Here is an 18,906-nt window from a genome sequence, read left to right as displayed (position 1 = left end):
ATACTGCTCCGTCTCAAAACCTCGACCAACCTCTATTTCCTCGTTCTTACTAACTCTCTCACCTGTCTCCACTGCAACGTTCGGCATGAGAAGAATTAGAGACGGGAGAAACCCTCACCACCGCTCCCGCCATCTCCCCCTCGAAGACCATTGGACGGTTAAGCCGCTTCTCAGTCAACCTCAAGATCCCCCTCGACATGAACAAGGAGAAGGAGAAGGAGAAGGAGAAAAACAACAACAACAACAAGAAACCCGTAGAAATGATTCCTCTCCTGTGCCAACCACTTCTCAGCTGCAACAGAGCGTCGATCACGCCCAAAAGTTCCCTAGCAATAGCGGAAACCCCGGGACGAAATCTCGAAATCGGCGCGCATATGTGGTCAAAACTCAGTTTGTGAAATCTGCACTCAATTCTCCCGACTCTGAACTGAGTGTTTCGGATAAAACAGTAAATTCTTTCAATAGCGCAGAAGATTTTCTGATAAATGAAGTGAGTGGTTTGAGTTTCGTCGGAAATGTGGATTGGGACCTAGAAAATGAAGGAAAGAAGGCTACACATGCAAAGATTGACTGCAGCGAGGAAAGGAATGAGAGGGACGAGTCAGGAAGCGGTAAGGATAATATTCTTGATAGATTGGAAGAGTTGAGGTTAGGCGTGCAGGAGCCTATGTCAACGGAGGAGCAACTGAAGTTGGATGATCAGTTGCAGGAAGATGAGGTATTTTGTTTGTTTTGATAATTCTTGATTGAATGGTAGCATTATATGGTGTATTATCAGTTATATGATTAACATCCAATGATCTTGTGATGGTTTGTTAAGGTTCTCGATATAGGACTTGCTCTGTTTCACTACGGAGTTCCAGCAATTTCTTGATCATGCTTGTGAGATTGCTAGGTTACTCTCTTTCAAGTCTCCTTGGTGAGATTTGTTAACACAAAAACTTTTGTCTACTTTTGATCAATGTCCCAATTTAAGGAACACAACATAAACAACACAACTTTGATATAGAGTTTTATTTTATTTTTATTATTTTTATTTTGTTCTATTTGAGGAAGCTGCTAATACATGTTTCTTAGCCAACTAGGAATCAGAAACTTTTGTCTAAGAAATTCAAGGTAGTGATGGAAGTAGTTCAAATATGTAAGTGTCGATTTACTTATTTTATATCAAGAGTATTTTAGTAATTAATTAAAGGACTAAGATAGGATGAGAATCATGTAGGAATTGAATTAAATGGCCATTCTATAATGTGCTGAAAACATTAATCAATATATTATGTGGTTTGGGAAACTTTCTTATTAGTAGTAATGGTGGAGTAAGGATATATTTGTACTCGTCAATTGACAGGTCTTTCAAATTTCTTTTTTTATCGTTTAGTTTCCGGAGCCAACAATTGAGTTTCAGAAAAATATCATTGTGGAACTCATTGTTTCGAATTAGTATTTGAGAACTATTCTTTAATCCACATGCCATTGCTAGTGAGGCATGAATGATATTACTGTTTTCGGATTTTAGATTTTCTCATCTACTGAATTGTTGCAGTTGCTTGCAATGGAGTCCATTTATGGAGAAAGTGTCTTCATCTTTGACAGAGAGAAAGACCAGCGATATTTTCAGGTTATGTTATAAGCTGATAACCTATGATGTTCTTCCCTCTCATGTATATAAAGAAAATAACCTAATATGGTTTGTTATTTTGCAGATTCATATAAATGTTGAAGGTTCTAGTGAACTTGCCGTAACAGCAAACCTAAATTCTTCCACTGATCCTAGGATCAAAAAGGAGAGCTCAGATGATTTCTTGTACTCATTCAAAGTCCGATATCTTCCACCAATTGTGTTGACCTGTTTATTACCCAAGTCATACCCTAGTCACCTACCTCCTTATTTTACCATCTCTGTTCAGTGGTTGGATCCTGTTAAGATTTCCAGTCTCTGCTCCATGCTAGACTCAATATGGAATGAGCAGCCGGGGCAAGAAGTTATATATCAATGGGCAGAATGGCTACAGCATTCATCTCTTTCTTATCTTGGGTTTGATCAAGAAATTATTCTTGGTCCTTATGGCATCAAATACAATGAAGATAAGCGTGCAGTTTCAGGAAGCGTCTCTCCTGACGTTGATTTGCCTTCAATTAGGAGTTATAATGAAGAGAAATGCCATGAGAACTTCCTCAAAAGCTTGCATGAGTGCTGTATCTGTTTTAATGAATATGCAGGTATTTTAGTCTTCATAAAAATGAAGTTTCTTTGATTTGTCAGGAGCTGAAAATTATTTCTAAGCTCTTGACTTGGATAGCGAGCAAGAGATTGGGATTTAGGCTGAGACCAATCTCTAAAATATTGTTGAAACTCTTCCGTCATTTTTCTGTTTAAGAGGAAAATCTGGATGTTATTTAGTTCTTGAACTGGTTATCTTGAGGCTTATAAAGTATCATTTTGCACATAAAAAAAGAGTAGTTAATATCACATCTACTTACCATGTTATAGATTGCACTTAAGCAAAGTTTTCCATTTTTGGTACTGGTACCTAATGTTTATTTCTTGTTCTTAGAGTTGGAAGAAAAATATTCATATTTCTATTTGAAATTTGGCATATACGTTCAGAAAAAATCAATTTTGCATACATTGGTATATTGCTGCCCTGAAGTTTATGCGGTTGAAGCTGACCTTATTTCTTTGGTACTTCATTTGCATCTTCCTTGAGCAAGACTCATAAGGAGTTTGCTTTATTAGGGATGAGCTTGCAAAGACTTGAGAACTTGTGGAGTCGCTCACTAGAGAAAGCAAACTGAGGATAAAAAAGAGTTTCTTTTCTTTTGGCTTGTTATCTTTAGCCAGCAGGTAGATGTCCATGTGTCTGAAGATGGCCTCTGTTTTCGGTAATAGGGTATTTGAGAGAAAAGTTTGAAGATGTCTATATTCAAATATTTATTGAGTCTGGTTTGGAGTTCTCTTACACATTTTAATTGAAGACAAATTTTATATTGATTTGTGGCCAAATGACTCCCACATCTTTCAAATTGTCACCTCCAAGTTTTTTTTTATCTTTAAAAACAATAATTTGGGGTCTTTGAGGGCTATGATGCCTAATCTCTTCTCTCTAACTCATACATTACGCCATAAGCTAATACAGCCGCTAAATGGCTAATAATCCCCTAGAAACATAATTTTTATTCCCTAACACCATGGTTGCCCATCAAATTGTTTCCTACCTTGCATTCCTGTTCACCCTTTGTAAGTTTTACTATCAAGAGACTTCAGTTTGATCTATGGTATTTTTGGATTATTTATTTATTTTTTAAAAATCTTGAACAGGTACTGAATTCATCAAGTTACCTTGTCAGCATTTCTTCTGCTGGAAATGCATGAAAACATATTCGGATGTACATGTCTCAGAAGGGACTGTAAGCAAACTTCAATGTCTGAGTGCAAAATGTGGAGGTATGATACCACCTGGTTTGCTGAAACAGTTGTTGGGTGATGAAGAATTTGAACATTGGGAGTCATTGATGTTACAAAAGACATTAGAGTCCATGTCCGATGTTGCTTATTGCCCGAGATGTGAAATAGCCTGCATAGAGGATGATGAGCAACATGCCCAATGCTCCAAGTGCTTCTTTAGTTTCTGTACTCTTTGCAGGGAACGGCGTCATTTAGGAATAGCTTGTATGACTCCTGAAATGAAGCTTATTATCTTGCAGGTAATTTTATAGACAAATTATGTATTAGTTTTACATGAAGTAATAAATTTTTACATAAAAGTTCCAGTGAACCCATTGTTATCCGAAGATTCATGAAATTTTATCTTTTTAATTGTGATTGAAATTCTAATCCTTTTTGTTCATTCATCAATGTCTTTGTTTGATAGTTAGTGGAATTGATTTGGTTAGGAATGTAGTATAGCTAAATAAACAACTGAACTTGATTGTATTTTCTATTTAGAGCCTGTGCTAGTTTTTTGGTTGTATTCTCAATTTGCATCACCAGGTAACTAAGATACCTTATTTAGATGAGGAAAAGAAAAGTGCCTCGTAAAGATACAATCCGAGTTGTTTTTATAGACTAGTAAAGATGTGAGATGATTGGTCCACATTATAAGTCCGTAGCTCCTCAGAGTGAAAAAGGAATATTATATATATTAATTAATGCAAAAAAATAAGATATTAAATGGAAGATTTATAGCATTAAGAACACTTATCAGAATAAGTACGTAATTTTGGTGTTCTATGTATGATTAGGAATCTTTAGGTTATGTAGAAAATATTTTGCAATTTAAGAGGTTAAGCATTATGAAATTAGTATAAATTTGTTATAGCTCAGCAGTTCCCATTCCAGCCTAGTTTCTAATAATAAAAATCTTTTTGTTCGGCATTTTATTTCTTATTATGGTTGTATGCTTGATATCTATTAAGGGGTACCTCTAGCATAATATATATATTCACGCATCCTTTTCCCATAAAATTGAGAATTTTGGTTAATTAGTCAAGATATGAGATCTCTGATCTTTTTGGGGGAGGTTCTTTAATTTTTCCTTGTGTTACATTAGGATTTTTTTATGATACTAGAGTTCATAGTCTCTTATTCATTTTGTTATGCCTATTTCTGTTGAGTTGTACACAATTTTTGAGCTTAGGGTGTTTTCTTTATTGGGATTTATTTTCTCGTAAATTTGGATCTCGTTCTATATAACGAGAAACCCTACTTATAAGATAGAGTTCTTCAATAATGAAAACTTTTTGTAAGTGACTGTGGCATAGTGGCGGTTTTGTCAAACAATGTTTAAGAAACAACCATGTTCTTTCCCTCTTTTACTTCTACTTTAATCTGTATGTGCTGTGTGTATATTTTCATCATAACTTGTTTTCATGCTTTTTTGGAATCCGCATGTTTGGTTTTATTTCTTTCCTTGAGAAGATCAAGTTTCAAGTTTCAATGTGAACCACGTCTCACAGTTCAATTTCTTAATGCTTCATTATTTTAAACTCAGGTCCAAGTTTTCACCAAGTTGGGGAGAATAATGCAGGACAAAAAGACACTAAAACAGAAGGATTATAGTATGGAGAAAAAAAAATTATACTAGTATGTAATTATGAAGTTCTGTATTTTGTTATGAATGTTTAGCTTATTAGGAGAAATCATGTGATTGAGAAGTTATGAATTATTTAGGGGGTTTTTTCTTGAGAAAACAAAATCTTATAAGTCACAAGGCAACATGGGGTACTCATGTGAAAGGAAGTATACATCAAGGAGCATATAAACGTTCTTGGAGGTACCCTAACTCACAAAGGCCAAAAATAGGATGACCATTAAACCAAAGATAAAAAGTAGTAAGTCAAATATTCATGCAATGGGGATTTTGACACCCTCAGAAGCTCTCTAGTTTTTTCTCTCTAAATTACCTAGAACATAGACAGAGAAGTAAGAGGAATAACCCTCTTAAGATTCTTGTTAACTTTGATGTCATTCCGATTGATCTGCCAATTGCCTGGCCCAGCTTCAGCAGGGTTAATAAAGACTCTGATAGCTGGTGGGACCAGGGGGCATTACAAAAGGAGGTGGCTAGGAGACTGGCTCCTCATCCTTCTTGTAAAAAAAGCATCTGGTAACCATAACCTTACCCTCTTCTTATGATTATCCAGAATCAAACTTGAGTAGCAAAGAAAATAATGTCCAGGAGATTAAAACTGACCTACTTATGGAAGATACCTCCCAACTGCTGATTGTGTTTATTATTTTGATCATGATGGTCCATAACAATTAGCAGTCAAAACAATGTAGAGTGATTTCACCTTGAAATTGCTATCTTTCATGCACTTCCACCGGATTGATCAAATTTGCTCAAGCCTTGAAGGGAATGCAGGAAGGTGTTCCAGGCACTAATCATGTTTTAGGAAATTAATTTAGTTTATTATAGGTTAGTCATTTTCGTTCTGGCCCGGTTTCTGTTAAGAATTCCTATTTTGTTAGTTTATTTTCCTATTTTGGTTGAAGGCTTGATGGCTAGGAGACTGGCTCCTCATCCTTTTTGTAAAAAAAGCATCTGGTAACCATAACCTTACCCTCTTCTTATGATTATCCAGAATCAAACTTGAGTAGCAAAGAAAATAATGTCCAGGAGATTAAAACTGACCTACTTATGGAAGATACCCCCCAACTGCTGATTGTTTTTATTATTTTGACCATGATGGTCCATAACAATTAGCAGTCAAAACAATGTAGAGTGATTTCACCTTGAAATTGCTATCTTTCATGATTGATCAAATTTGCTCAAGCCTTGAAAGGAATGCAGGAAGGTGTTCCAGGCACTAACCATGTTTTAGGAAATTAATTTAGTTTATTATAGGTTAGTCGTTTTTGTTCTGGCCCGGTTTCTGTTAAGAATTCCTATTTTGTTAGTTTATTTTCCTATTTTGGTTGAAGGCTTGATGGCTATGAGACTGGCTCCTCATCCTTCTTGTAAAAAAAGCATCTGGTAACCATAACCTTACCCTCTTCTTATGATTATCCAGAATCAAACTTGAGTAGCAGAGAAAATAATGTCCAGGAGATTAAAACTGACCTACTTATGGAAGATACCCCCCAACTGCTGATTGTGTTTATTATTTTGACCATGATGGTCCATAACAATTAGCAGTCAAAACAATGTAGAGTGATTTCACCTTGAAATTGCTATCTTTCATGCACTTCTACCGGATTGATCAAATTTGCTCAAGCCTTGAAGGGAATGCAGGAAGGTGTTCCAGGCACTAACCATGTTTTAGGAAATTAATTTAGTTTATTATAGGTTAGTCGTTTTCGTTCTGGTCCGGTTTCTGTTAAGAATTCCTATTTTGTTAGTTTATTTTCCTATTTTGGTTGAAGGCTTGATGGCTATGTAAAGAGCTACTCTAGCATATGATCCAATGATCTTAAAAGCACCGGTCAATACATTTGGGTGACTGGCGACAGTTAGGACACAAGTGAGCATGTTCCGCATAGAGTTCAGCTCGAGCCTAACCCACAACCTGGCGAGCGTTAACCCTCGCCTCCCAATTCTGTATCATTTCCTGCGAGAACAGTTCGCAGGACCCCTCCCCCCTTCAATAACAAGTTGATTAGTTATATATATATATATATATACACACTTGTGAATGACATCAGCTCAAAAGAGGCAGATTATGTGATGATTTATTTTCTATGCTCTTAGTTTGAGATTTTGTTTTTGACCAATTGTTTCAGTTTGAGGGCAACATTTTTGTTAGCTTTTAACTTTTTAGGTTGTCTTTGCCATTGGCAAAAGATATATATATATATATATATATATAGTTACCTATGTATATATTCTTTCTGGAACCCCCATCCCCATCCTGTTCTATTAAAAAATATCCTGGTTTATTGCTAAAATTATTGTCAAATATATTATCTGCAGGAGCGACAGAATTCATCTCAACTGAAAGAAGATCAAAAGCGCAAGGAGCGGGAAATGATAAACGAGATTCTGAGTGTCAAGGAAATACTTAAAGATGCAAAACAATGCCCTACTTGTAAAATGGCAATCTCGAGGACTGAAGGTTGTAACAAGATGGTATGTAACAATTGCGGGAAGTACTTCTGCTACCGATGTAACCGGCCGATTGATGGATATGATCATTTCAGGTTCGTAATTTACTAAAAAGATTCCTAGATCATCTCTTTATATCTGCCTCTTTTGAGCTGATCTCTTTCACAAGTGTATATTTATATATATGTAAAACTGATCAACTTGTTATTGTAGGGGTGAAGGGTCCTGCGAACTGTTCTCGCAGGAAATTATACAGAATTGGGAGGTGAGGTTTAATGCTCGCCAGGTTGTGGGTCAGGCTCGAGCTGAACTCTATGCAGAAAATGCACACTTGTGTCCTAATTGCCGCCAATTCAATGCGAAGGTGAGTAAAGATTGATATGTAGATAGGATGATAACCTCCGATGTGATCTCAAGTTAATCCTCTTGTTTGATACCTTGACAGGTAGGGAATAACAATCATATTCTTTGCTGGGCATGCCAAGTTCATTACTGTTATTTATGCAGAAAAATTGTTAGGCGTAGTTCTCAACATTATGGACCCAAGGGTTGCAAGCAGCATACAGTAGGCTAAGGCTGCGTAAATAGTAAATAGATGTTGTATAAACATTGTATTTACTCAATCATTTATAGCAATAAGTTCCCCCCAATAACGAAGTATGAAATTCCAAAGTCATGTTTTGAATAAATTTAAATTTTTTTTTTTTATAGAATGTATGTAAAGAAAACATCATTTATTTACAATTTGGGGGAAGCCTAACTAGTAGCTGCATTGGCCAAGAAAGGGAAAGAGAGCTCCCAACTCCCTCAACTACAAACCGACAGAAGAAGATGCGCCATTTTGATCATTCATTTTGGGCTCATTTTTATATTGAACATATATTTATACTTACATTCCTACTATTTAGTATGATTTCTATAAATAAAATTGAGTTAAGTATAATTAGAGTTTTACATGTATTAATTATATGATTAGAGTTGAATTGGGATCCATCCCAAGCACATTGTAGGATGATGGTGGTGGCTCGGCTTATTAAAGAAATCTTTTTTTTTTTTTTTTTTTTAATAATTAAGATTACTCTTAATATTATTCAAAAATATATAAATATGTATTATTTAAAATAAAAAAGTTTAAAGGGTTTCTAATCATCATTCTCGTTTAAAAAATAAAAATATAAATAAAAATATTAGATATCAGATAAATATACCTATTGTAAAAAAAAATATTCTTTTAAAAATTAGAACACTTTACTTAATGCTAATAAGTAATAAATAAAATACGGGCCCATTTTAGAGTAGAGGGTGTGTCAAACCGAAACAAATAAAAGATTGGAGAGTTGGATTGGCCCAAGAATTCAACCCGACCCGAATCAAAGGCCCAACACTGATTGAGACACAATGCAAGACGAGCTACAGTTCAAAATTTGTCTTAATTTTTCGTATAATTAGCGTTAGAAAAACTTTTTAACATTTTTATAATTTAAAAGCATGAAGCAAAAAAAAAAAAAAAGAAATATGTTTTATTTTTTTAATAGAAAATAAATTTTAGTGATTAAATATTAAATATATTTAACTGTGCTATTTAAAAATAAATTTGAAATATTATATTTACTATAGCAATTAGTAGTTTATATCGTGTATATAGAAATAATATTATCATTTTATCTAATTTACTAGTAATAATTTTTAATATTAATTAGTAAAATATTTATGCCGAATAAATTTTAATATATTAATTTATAAAAAAGTAAAAAATGATGAATAATTTTTTAAAAATATAAATTCATGTAGCTAATAAATTAGTCATTCATGTTCGTACTGCTCCGTCCCAAGGTCGGTCTCCACCAACTCCCTCAACTGTCTACACTGTAATGTACGGCATGGCAGACCACCGCTCCCGCCATTTCCCGCTCGAATACCATTGGATGGTTAAGCCCCTCACCAGTCGACCTCAAGATCCTCCTCGACAGAAACAAGGAGAGGGAGAAGAACGACAACAACGAGAAACCCGTTGGAACGATTCCTCTCCTGTGCTAACCACTCCTCAGTGGCAACAGAGCCTCGATCAACCCCAAAAAATCCCAAGAAACAGCGGACACCCCGAGATGAAATCCCGAAATCGGAGTGTATATGTGTTCAAAACTCAGTTTGTCAAAAAATCTGAACTCAATTCTACCGACTCTGTACTGAGCGTTTCGGATGAAGCACTAAATTCTTCCAATAGCGCGGAGGATTTTCTGATAAATGAAGTGAGTAGTTTGAGTTTTGTTGGAAATGTGGATGGGGACGAAGAAAATGAAGGAAATGCAAAAACTGACTGCAACAAGGAAAGGAATGAGAGGGACGACTCAGGAAGTGGTAAGGATAATATTCTTCAAATATTGGAGGAGTTGAGGTTAAGCGTGCAGGAGCCTCTGCTACCGGAGGAGCAACTGAAGTTGGATGATCAGTTGCAGGAAGATGAGGTATATTTTTTGTTTCGATAATTCTTGATTGACTGCTGGCGTTATGTGGTGTATTGTCAATTATATGATCTAAGGTCCAGTGGTCTTGTGATGGTTTGTTAAGGTTCTCAGTATAGTACTTGCTCTGTCTCGCTACCTGAGTTCCAGCATTTTCTTGATCATGTTTGTGAGATTGTTAGGATACTCTTCTTTTCAAGTATCTTTCATGAGATTTATCAAGGTCCCAATTTCAAGAACACAACATAAATAACACAACTTTGATATGGAGTGCTACTTTATTTTTATTATTTTTATTTTGTTCTATTTGAGGAAGCTAATACCTGTTTCTTAGGCAACTAGGAATTATAAATTTTTGTCTAAGAAATTCAAGGCAGTGATGGAAATAGTTCAAATATGAAGTGATGATTCACTTCTATACATTGAGACTAGTTTAGTACTTAATTAAAAGTCCAAGATAGGATGAGAATTGGATACGAATTGGATTAAATGGCTATTCTATAATTTGCCAAGGACATTAATCAATATATATGTGGTTTGGGAAACTTTCTTATTAGTAGTAATGGTGGACTAAGTACACATTCCTACTTGTATATTGACAGGTCTTTCAAAATTCTCTTTTATCTTTTGGTTTTCAGTGCCAAAAAGTTTCAGGAAAAGATCAATGTGGAACACATTGTTTCGAATTAGTATTTGAGAACTAGTCTTTTGTCTGCATGCCATTGCTAGTGAGGCAGGAATTATATACTGTTCTTGGATTTTAGATTTTCTCATCTACTAAATTGTTGCAGTTGCTTGCAATGGAGTCCATTTATGGAGATAGTGTCTTCATCTCTGCCAGAGAGAAAGACCTGCGATATTTTCAGGTTATGTTATAAGCTTATAACCTATGATGTTCCTGCCTCTCATGTATATAAAGAAAATAACCTAACGTGGTTTGATATTTTACAGATTCATCTAAACATTGAAGCTTCTAGTGAACTTGCTGTAACTGCAAACCTAAATTCTTCCGCTGATCCCAGGATCAAAACGGAAAAATCAGATGACTTCTTGTACTCATTCAAAATCCGATATCTTCCACCAATTGTGTTGACCTGTTTATTACCCAAGTCGTACCCAAGTCACCTACCTCCTTATTTTATCATATCTGTTCAGTGGTTGGATCCTGCTAAGATTTCCAGTCTCTGCTCCATGCTAGACTCAATATGGAATGAGCAGCCGGGGCAAGAAGTTCTATATCAATGGGCAGAATGGCTACGGCATTCATCTCTTTCTTATCTTGGGTTTGACAAAGAAATTATTTTTGGTCCTTATGACATCAAATACAACGAAGATAAGCGTGCAGTTTCAGGAAGTCTCTCTCTTGATGTTGATGTGCCTTCAATTAGGAGTTATAATGAAGAGAAATGCCATGAGAATTTCCTAAAAGGCTTGCATGAGTGTTGTATCTGTTTTAATGAATATGCAGGTATTAAGTCCTTATAAGAATGAAGTTTATTTGATTTATCAGGAACTGAAAAATATTTCTAAACTCTTGACTTGTGTAGCAAGTGATTGGGATTTAGGCCGAGCCCAATCTCAAAAATACTGTTGAAACTCTGTTTTTGGTAATAGGTTACTTGAAAGAAAAGTTTGAAGATGTCTATATTTAAATATTTATTGAAGCCAGTTTGGAGTTCTCATTACACATTTCAATTGAAGACAAATTAGTGTGGCCAAAGGACTCCAACATTTTTCAAACTGTCACCTTCTATCCTAGTTTTTTTCTTTCAGGCCTATGATTCCTTATCTCTTCTCTCTAACTCATACATCATGCCATAAGCTAATAGAGTGGCTAAATGGCTACTATAAATATCATTTTATTCCTTAACACCATGGGTATCCACCAAATTGTTTCCTACCTTACACTCCTATTCACCCTCTGTAGGTTTTATCATAAACAGACTTAGTTTGAGTTATGGTATTTTGAGTTATATATTTACTTTTAAAAATCTTTAACAGGTATTAAATTCATCATGTTGCCTTGCCAGCATTTCTTCTGCTGGAAATGCATGAGGCAATATTCCAATGTACATGTCTCAGAAGGCACTGTAAGCAAACTTCAATGTCCAAGTGCAAAATGTGGATGTATGATACCACCTGGTTTGCTGAAACAGTTGCTGGCCGATAAAGAATTTGGACGTTGGGAGTCATTGATGCTACAAAAGGCATTAGAGTCAATGTCTGATGTAGTTTATTGTCCGAGATGTGAAACAACCTGCATAAAATATGATGAGCAACACGCCCAATGCTCCAAGTGCTTCTTCAGTTTCTGTGCTCTTTGCAAGGAAAAACGTCATTTAGGCATCGAATGTATGACTCCTGAAATGAAGCTTATTATCTTGCAGGTAATTTTATAGACAAATATTTTTACTAGTTTTACATGAAGTAATAAATTTTTACGTAGAAGTTCCAATGAGTCAATTGTTATCCAATGAACAAAGGTATGACATTCATGAAATCTTGTCTTTTTAATTGTGATTGAGATTCTAATCTTTTTTGTTTATTCATGAGTGTCTTTGTCCGATAGTTTATGGAATTGATTTGGTTAAGCACCTAGCGTAGCTAAGTAAATAGCTGAACTTGGTTGTATTTTCTATTTATAACCTATGATTGTTTTTTTGTTGTATTCTCAGTTTGCATCACCAAGTAACTAAGATACCTTATGTTGAGGACCAAAAAAAACAATGCATAGTAAAGATACAATCCAAGTTGTTTTTATAGATTAGTGTGGATGCGATGTGATTGGTCAATGTTATAAGTCCATAGCTTCTTAGAACGAAAAAGGAATATTATATATATTAATTAATGCAGAAATGAAGATATTAAATGGAAGAATTATAGTATTACGTATAATGATCAGAATAAGTACGTAATTATAATGTTCTACGTATAGTTAAGAATCTCTAGATTATTAATAAAATTATTGTCAAATCTATTATCTGCAGGAACGACAGAATTCATCTCAACTGACAGAAGATCAAAAGCAGAAGGAGCGTGAAATGATAAATGAGATTCTGAGTGTCAAGGAAATACTTAAAGATGCAAAACAATGCCCTACTTGTAAAATGGCAATCTCCAGGACTGAAGGTTGTAATAAGATGGTATGTAACAATTGTGGAAAGTACTTCTGCTACCGCTGTAACCGGGCCATTGATGGATATGATCATTTCAGGTTCGTGTTTACTAGAAAAATTCCTAGATCATCCCTTTATATCTGACTCTTTTGAGCTGATGTTTTTCACAAGCGTGTGCATATATATATATATATATATATATAGCTAATAAACGTGTTATTGAAGGGGGAGGGGTTCCTGCCAACTGTTCTCGCAGCAAATGGTACAGAATTGTGAGGTGAGGGTTAACGCTCGCCAGGTTGTGGGTCAGGCTCGAGCTGAACTCTATGTGGAACGTGCTCACTTGTGTCCTAATTGCCGCCAATTCAATGCGAAGGTGAGTAAAGATTGATATGTAGATAGGATGATAAACTCAATTTAATCCTCTTGTTTGATACCTTGACAGGTAGGGAATAACAACCATATTCTTTGCCGGACATGCCATGTTCATTACTGTTATTTGTGCAAAAAAATTGTGAGGCGTAGCTCTCAGCATTATGGACCCAAGGGTTGCAAGCAGCATACAGTCGGCTAAGTTGTGCTTCTCCCTATTGCGCAAATAGTAAATTGATGTTGTATAAACTTTGTATTTACTCAATTATTTATGGTAATAAGTTCTTCGGATAATGAATTATGAAATTCGTGAATCATGTTTGGAATATATGTAAAATTTTTATAGAAGGACATCAAGGTGAGTCATTTTCAACTCTTTTTTATATTGAACATAAACTTATATTTATATTTATATTTATACTATTTAATATAATTTCTATAAACAAAACTGAGTTAAATATAATTAGAGTTTAAGACTAACCCAACAACAGTTTTACATGTATTAATTATATAATTATAATTAAATTGGGACCCATCCCAAGTACATTGTAGGATGGTGGTGGCTTGGCTGTAGTATTAAGTATTAACTAAGACTATTCTGTCAGGATTTTTTTTTTTTTTTAAAAAAAGAATATCCAAGTCAAATCTAACAGTATGACTCAATATTATCCAAATATATAGATATATTATGTTACTTAAAAATTAAAGGGTTTCTAATAATTATTTTTCCTAATAAAATAAATATTTTTTTAAAAAATATAAATAAAAATATTAAACAAATATATACCCATTGTAAAAGACATTTTTTTTAAAAAAAAATTAAAATACTTCATAATCAAAATTTTAATACGGAGATGTTAAATTTTACTTGATGGTAATAAGTAATAAAATGAATAAATTTACAAAATTCATTTTAGAGTAGAGGGTGTGTCAAATTGAAAAATAAAAAATAAAAATAAAGATAGGACATTAAGGCCCAAGAAAGAACAGTTGGATTGGCCCAAGGATTGAACCCGACCCGAATCAAAGGCCCAGCACTGATTTAGAGCAAGAACAGACAAGCTACAATTTAAAATTAGTCTTAATTTTACATATAATTAACCTTAGAAAAACTTAACATTATTATAATTTAAAAGCATGAAGCAAAAAAATGAGATGTGTTTTATTTTTTTAATATAAAATAAATTTTAGTGATTAAATATTAAATATAATTAACTATGCTATTTAAAAATAAATTTGAAATGTTATATTCACTGTATCAATTAGTTTATATCGTACATATATATGTATGTGTACATACAAATAATATTATCATTTTATATATGTACTAGTAATAAATATGATTTAATTTTTTTATATATATTAATTACAACTGAATTTTGGATAAAGCATAGATCTTCTAGTTATTATTATAAAATATTTCTAAAGAACAAATTTTAATATATTAAATTATAAAAAAAATGATGAATTAAAATTTTAAAAATGTTATAATATTATATAAAGTCATTCATGTTCATACTACTTGGTCCCAAAGCCTCCACCAACCTCTATTCCCTCATTGTTACTAACTCTTTCCACTGTCTACACTGCAACAATCGACATGGCACTCCACCGCGCTTCCCATTTCCCACTCGAATACCATTGAACGGTTAAGCCCCTCCCCAGTCAACCTCAAGATCCTCCTGGACAGGGAGAAGGAGAAGGAGAAGAACAACAACAATAATAAGAAACTCGTATGGATGATTCCTCTCCTGTGCTAACCACTCTTTAATGGCAACAAAGTCTCGATTACACCAAAAAGTTCCCCAGAAATAGCAGAAACCCCAAGATGAACATCAAAAATTGGAGTGTATATATGTTCAAAACTCAGTTTGTTAAGAAATCTAAACTCAATTATCCTGATTCTATATTGAGTATTTCAGATAAAATAGTAAATTATTCCAATAGCATAGAAGATTTTCAGATAAATGAAGTGAGTGGATTGAATTTTATTCGAAAATAAAGAAAGCGAGGTTGCCAAGACAAAGATTGACTGCAGTGAGGAAAAGAATGAAAGAGACGAGTAAGAGAGTTATAAGGATAATATTCTTGAAAGATCTGAGGAGTTGAGGTGTGCTAATAAAAGAGCAACTGAAGTTTGATGATCAATTGTAAGAAGATGAGATACTTTTTTTTTTTGGTTTCGATAATTCTTAATTGACTAGTAGAGTTATGTGATGTATTATCAATTATATGATTAACATCCAGTGATCTTACGATGCTTTGTTAATGTTCTCAATATAGCACTTGGGTTGTCTCGCCGCCGAGTTCCAACACTTTCTTGAATTGTATTAATATGTAAATTATAGAAACAAAAAAATTCTATGAAAAGTCTGAATTTTTATTGAATTTCAACTTTAAATATATAGACATATAAGAAAACAGAAATATAAAGGAATTGACTAAAATCTACTAATATCACTAGAAAATAGCAACAACTAACAACTTCTTTTGCAACAGAAAAATAAAACCAAATAAAGTAAATACGAGGATAATCAAATTTCCTAATCATCAGTTAAAGACTAGGAATAAACTTCAACAGAAACTGCAAATAGTAACTAAGACAATCAACAAATAACGAGGAAGATTTTCTGATAAATGAAGAGGATGGTTTGAGTTTTATCTGAAATATGAACGGGGATGAAGAAATGAAGGAAATGAGGCTACTGACATAAATACTAACTACAATAAGGAAACAAATGAGAGAAACGAGTCAAGGAGTGATAATAATAATATTCTTAAAAGATTTGAGGAGTTGAGATTAGGCATGCAGAAGCCTGTGCTAACAGAAAAGCAACTGATGTTTTATGATCAGTTTAAGAAGGTGAGATTCTTGATTGAATGGTGAAGTTATGTGGTATATCATCAGTTATAAGGTCAACATCTAGTGGTCTTGTGATGCTTTGCTAAGGTTCTCCATATCGAACTATTGTTGCCTCACCATTGAGTTTTAACACTTTCTTGAATTTTGTTAATATAGCAAAACATAAATATAAAGAAAAAATGACTAAAAATTTGATAATGTCGCTGGTAAGTAGCAATAACAGCTCCTTTTGCAACATATAAATAAAATCAAATCAGGTTAAAGATAAGACAATCAAGGTTTCCAATCATCAGCTAAAGAAGATGACTAAACTTCAATAAAAACAGTAAATAGTTACTGAGACAATCAACAAATAGTGCAGAAAATTTTTTTGATAAATAAATTGAGTGGTTTGAGTTTTATCTAAAGTGAAAGAAGAAAATGAAAGAAAAGAGGCTACCGACGCAAAAAATTACTGTAAGGAGGAAAAGAATGAAAGAGACGAGTCAGGGAGTGGTAAGGACAATGTCCTTGAAAGATTTGAAAAGTTGAGATTAGGCATGCAAGAGCATGTGCTAATAGAGGAACACCTAAAGTTTTAGGACCAATTGCAAGAAAATGAGGTACCTTTTTGTTTCGATAATATGATGTATCATCAGTTATATGATCAACATCTAGTGGTCTTATGATGCTTTGCTGATGTTCTCAATATAAGACTTCTGTTGTCTTGCGATCGAGTTCTAGAACTTTCTTGAATTGCATTAATTTATAAATTATAGAAGCAAGAAATTTGTGTTGGAAGTTTGAATTTTTATTCAATTTTAGCTTTAAATATATAAACATATAACGAAACAAAAATACAAAGAAAATGTCTAAAAATCTGCTAATGTCGCTTGAAAATAGTAACAACTAACAACTCCTTTTGCAACAAAAAAATAAAATAAAATCACCATATAAACTAGGAAAATCAAATTTTAAAAACATTGGCTAAAGACTATGACTAAACTTTAATAGAAATTAGAAATAGCTACTGAGATAATCAACAAATAATGTGTAAGATTTTATGATAAATGAAGTGAATGATTTAAGTTTTATCCAAAATGTGTATGGGGAAAAAGAAAACAAAGGAAAGGAGAATATTGATGCAAAAACTTATTGCAACAAAGAAAGGAATGAGAGAGACGAGTCATGGAGTGGTAAGGATAATATTCTTGAAAGATTGAGGAGTTGATGTTAGGCATGCAAGAGCCTATGCTAAGAGAGGAGCAATTGAAATTTGATGATCAGCTGCAGGAAGATGAGGTATTTTTTTGTTTCGATAGTTCTTGATTGACTGGTGGAGTTATATGGTGTATTATTAGTTATATGATCAATATCTAGTGGTTTTGATGCTTTGCTAATGTTTTCAACATAGGATTTGCACTGCCTCGCCATCGAGTTCCAGCACTTTCCTAAATTGTGTTAATTTGTAAATCATAGAAGCAAGAAGATTGTGCAAAAAGTCTAAATTTGATTGAATTCCATCTTCAAGTATATAGACATACAACAAAATAGAAATATAAAGAAAATGTCTTAAAATCTGATAATATCGTAGGACAATAACAACTAACAACTTCTTTTGAAATAGAAAAATAAAACAAATTAGCTAAAGTCCAGGACAATCAAATTTTCTAATCATTAGTAAAAGAGTATGACTAAACTTCAACACAAATTGTAAATAGCTATTGAGACAATCAACAAATAGCATAGAAGATTTTCTGATAAATGAAGTAAGTGGTTTGATTTTTATTCGAAAAATGGATGGGGACAAAGAAACGAAGGAAATGAGACTTCAAACACAAAGACTGACTGCAGCAAAGGAAGGAATTAGAGAGACGAACTAATGAATGACAAAGATAATATTCTTGAAAGATTTGAGGGGTTAAGATTAGGCGTCCAGGAGCATGTGCTAACAGAGGAACAATTGAAGTTTGATGATCAGGAGCATGAGCTAACAGAGGAACAATTGAAGTTTGATGATCATTTATAGAAAGATGAAGCATTTTTTTTTAATAGTTATTGATTGACTGAGGGAGTTATATGGTGTATTATCAATTATATGATCAACATCCAGTGGTCTTTTTATGCTTTGCTAATGTTCTCAATATATGACTTGCGCTATCTCGTTACAAAGTTCCAGTACTTTCCTGAATTGTGTTAATTTGTAGATTATTTAAATAAAAAAATTGTGTTTGAATTCCTGCTTCAAATATATAAACATATAGCAAAATAAAAATACAAAGGAAATTGCTAAAAATCTAATAATATCATTGGAAAATAATAACTAAAAGCTTCTTCTCCAGTAGAAAAATAAAATAAAATCAACTAAAGACTAAGACAATCAAGTTTTCTAATCATCAGCTAAAGACAAAGACTAAACTAAGGCAATCCATTTTTCTAATCATCAGGTAAAGACAAAGACTAAACTTCAACAGAAAACTGCAAACAACTATTGAGACAATCAACAAATAACGCTTAAGATTTTCTGATGAATGAAGTGAGTGGTTTGAGTTTTATCCGAAATGTGGATG

General features: G+C 33.5%; 2 protein-coding genes across 2 annotated transcripts; both read left to right on the top strand.

Annotated features, from left to right (window-relative positions):
* Positions 1 to 8,487, top strand: LOC110811420 (uncharacterized). Its single transcript, XM_088216374.1, has 7 exons — positions 1 to 718; positions 1,544 to 1,618; positions 1,704 to 2,220; positions 3,320 to 3,705; positions 7,413 to 7,639; positions 7,758 to 7,908; positions 7,990 to 8,487. Exons 1-7 carry the CDS (start codon positions 86 to 88, stop codon positions 8,116 to 8,118), a joined length of 2,118 nt encoding a protein of 705 aa, XP_088072500.1. The 5' UTR covers positions 1 to 85; the 3' UTR covers positions 8,119 to 8,487.
* An 861-nt stretch (positions 8,488 to 9,348) lies between these two features.
* On the top strand, positions 9,349 to 13,877 carry LOC110811419 (uncharacterized). The gene is made up of 7 exons (XM_022037919.2): positions 9,349 to 10,009; positions 10,798 to 10,872; positions 10,958 to 11,474; positions 12,008 to 12,393; positions 12,994 to 13,220; positions 13,348 to 13,498; positions 13,568 to 13,877. Exons 1-7 carry the CDS (start codon positions 9,416 to 9,418, stop codon positions 13,694 to 13,696), a joined length of 2,079 nt encoding a protein of 692 aa, XP_021893611.2. The 5' UTR covers positions 9,349 to 9,415; the 3' UTR covers positions 13,697 to 13,877.
* Positions 13,878 to 18,906: the final 5,029 nt, after the last annotated feature.

This window comes from Carica papaya, chromosome 3 (assembly GCF_054855325.1).
Source record: "Carica papaya isolate Zhongbai chromosome 3, ASM5485532v1, whole genome shotgun sequence".
Lineage (NCBI taxonomy): Eukaryota > Viridiplantae > Streptophyta > Magnoliopsida > Brassicales > Caricaceae > Carica > Carica papaya.
The sequence above is the reverse complement of the archived record's forward strand: the minus strand, read 5'-3'. Positions and strand labels throughout refer to the sequence as shown.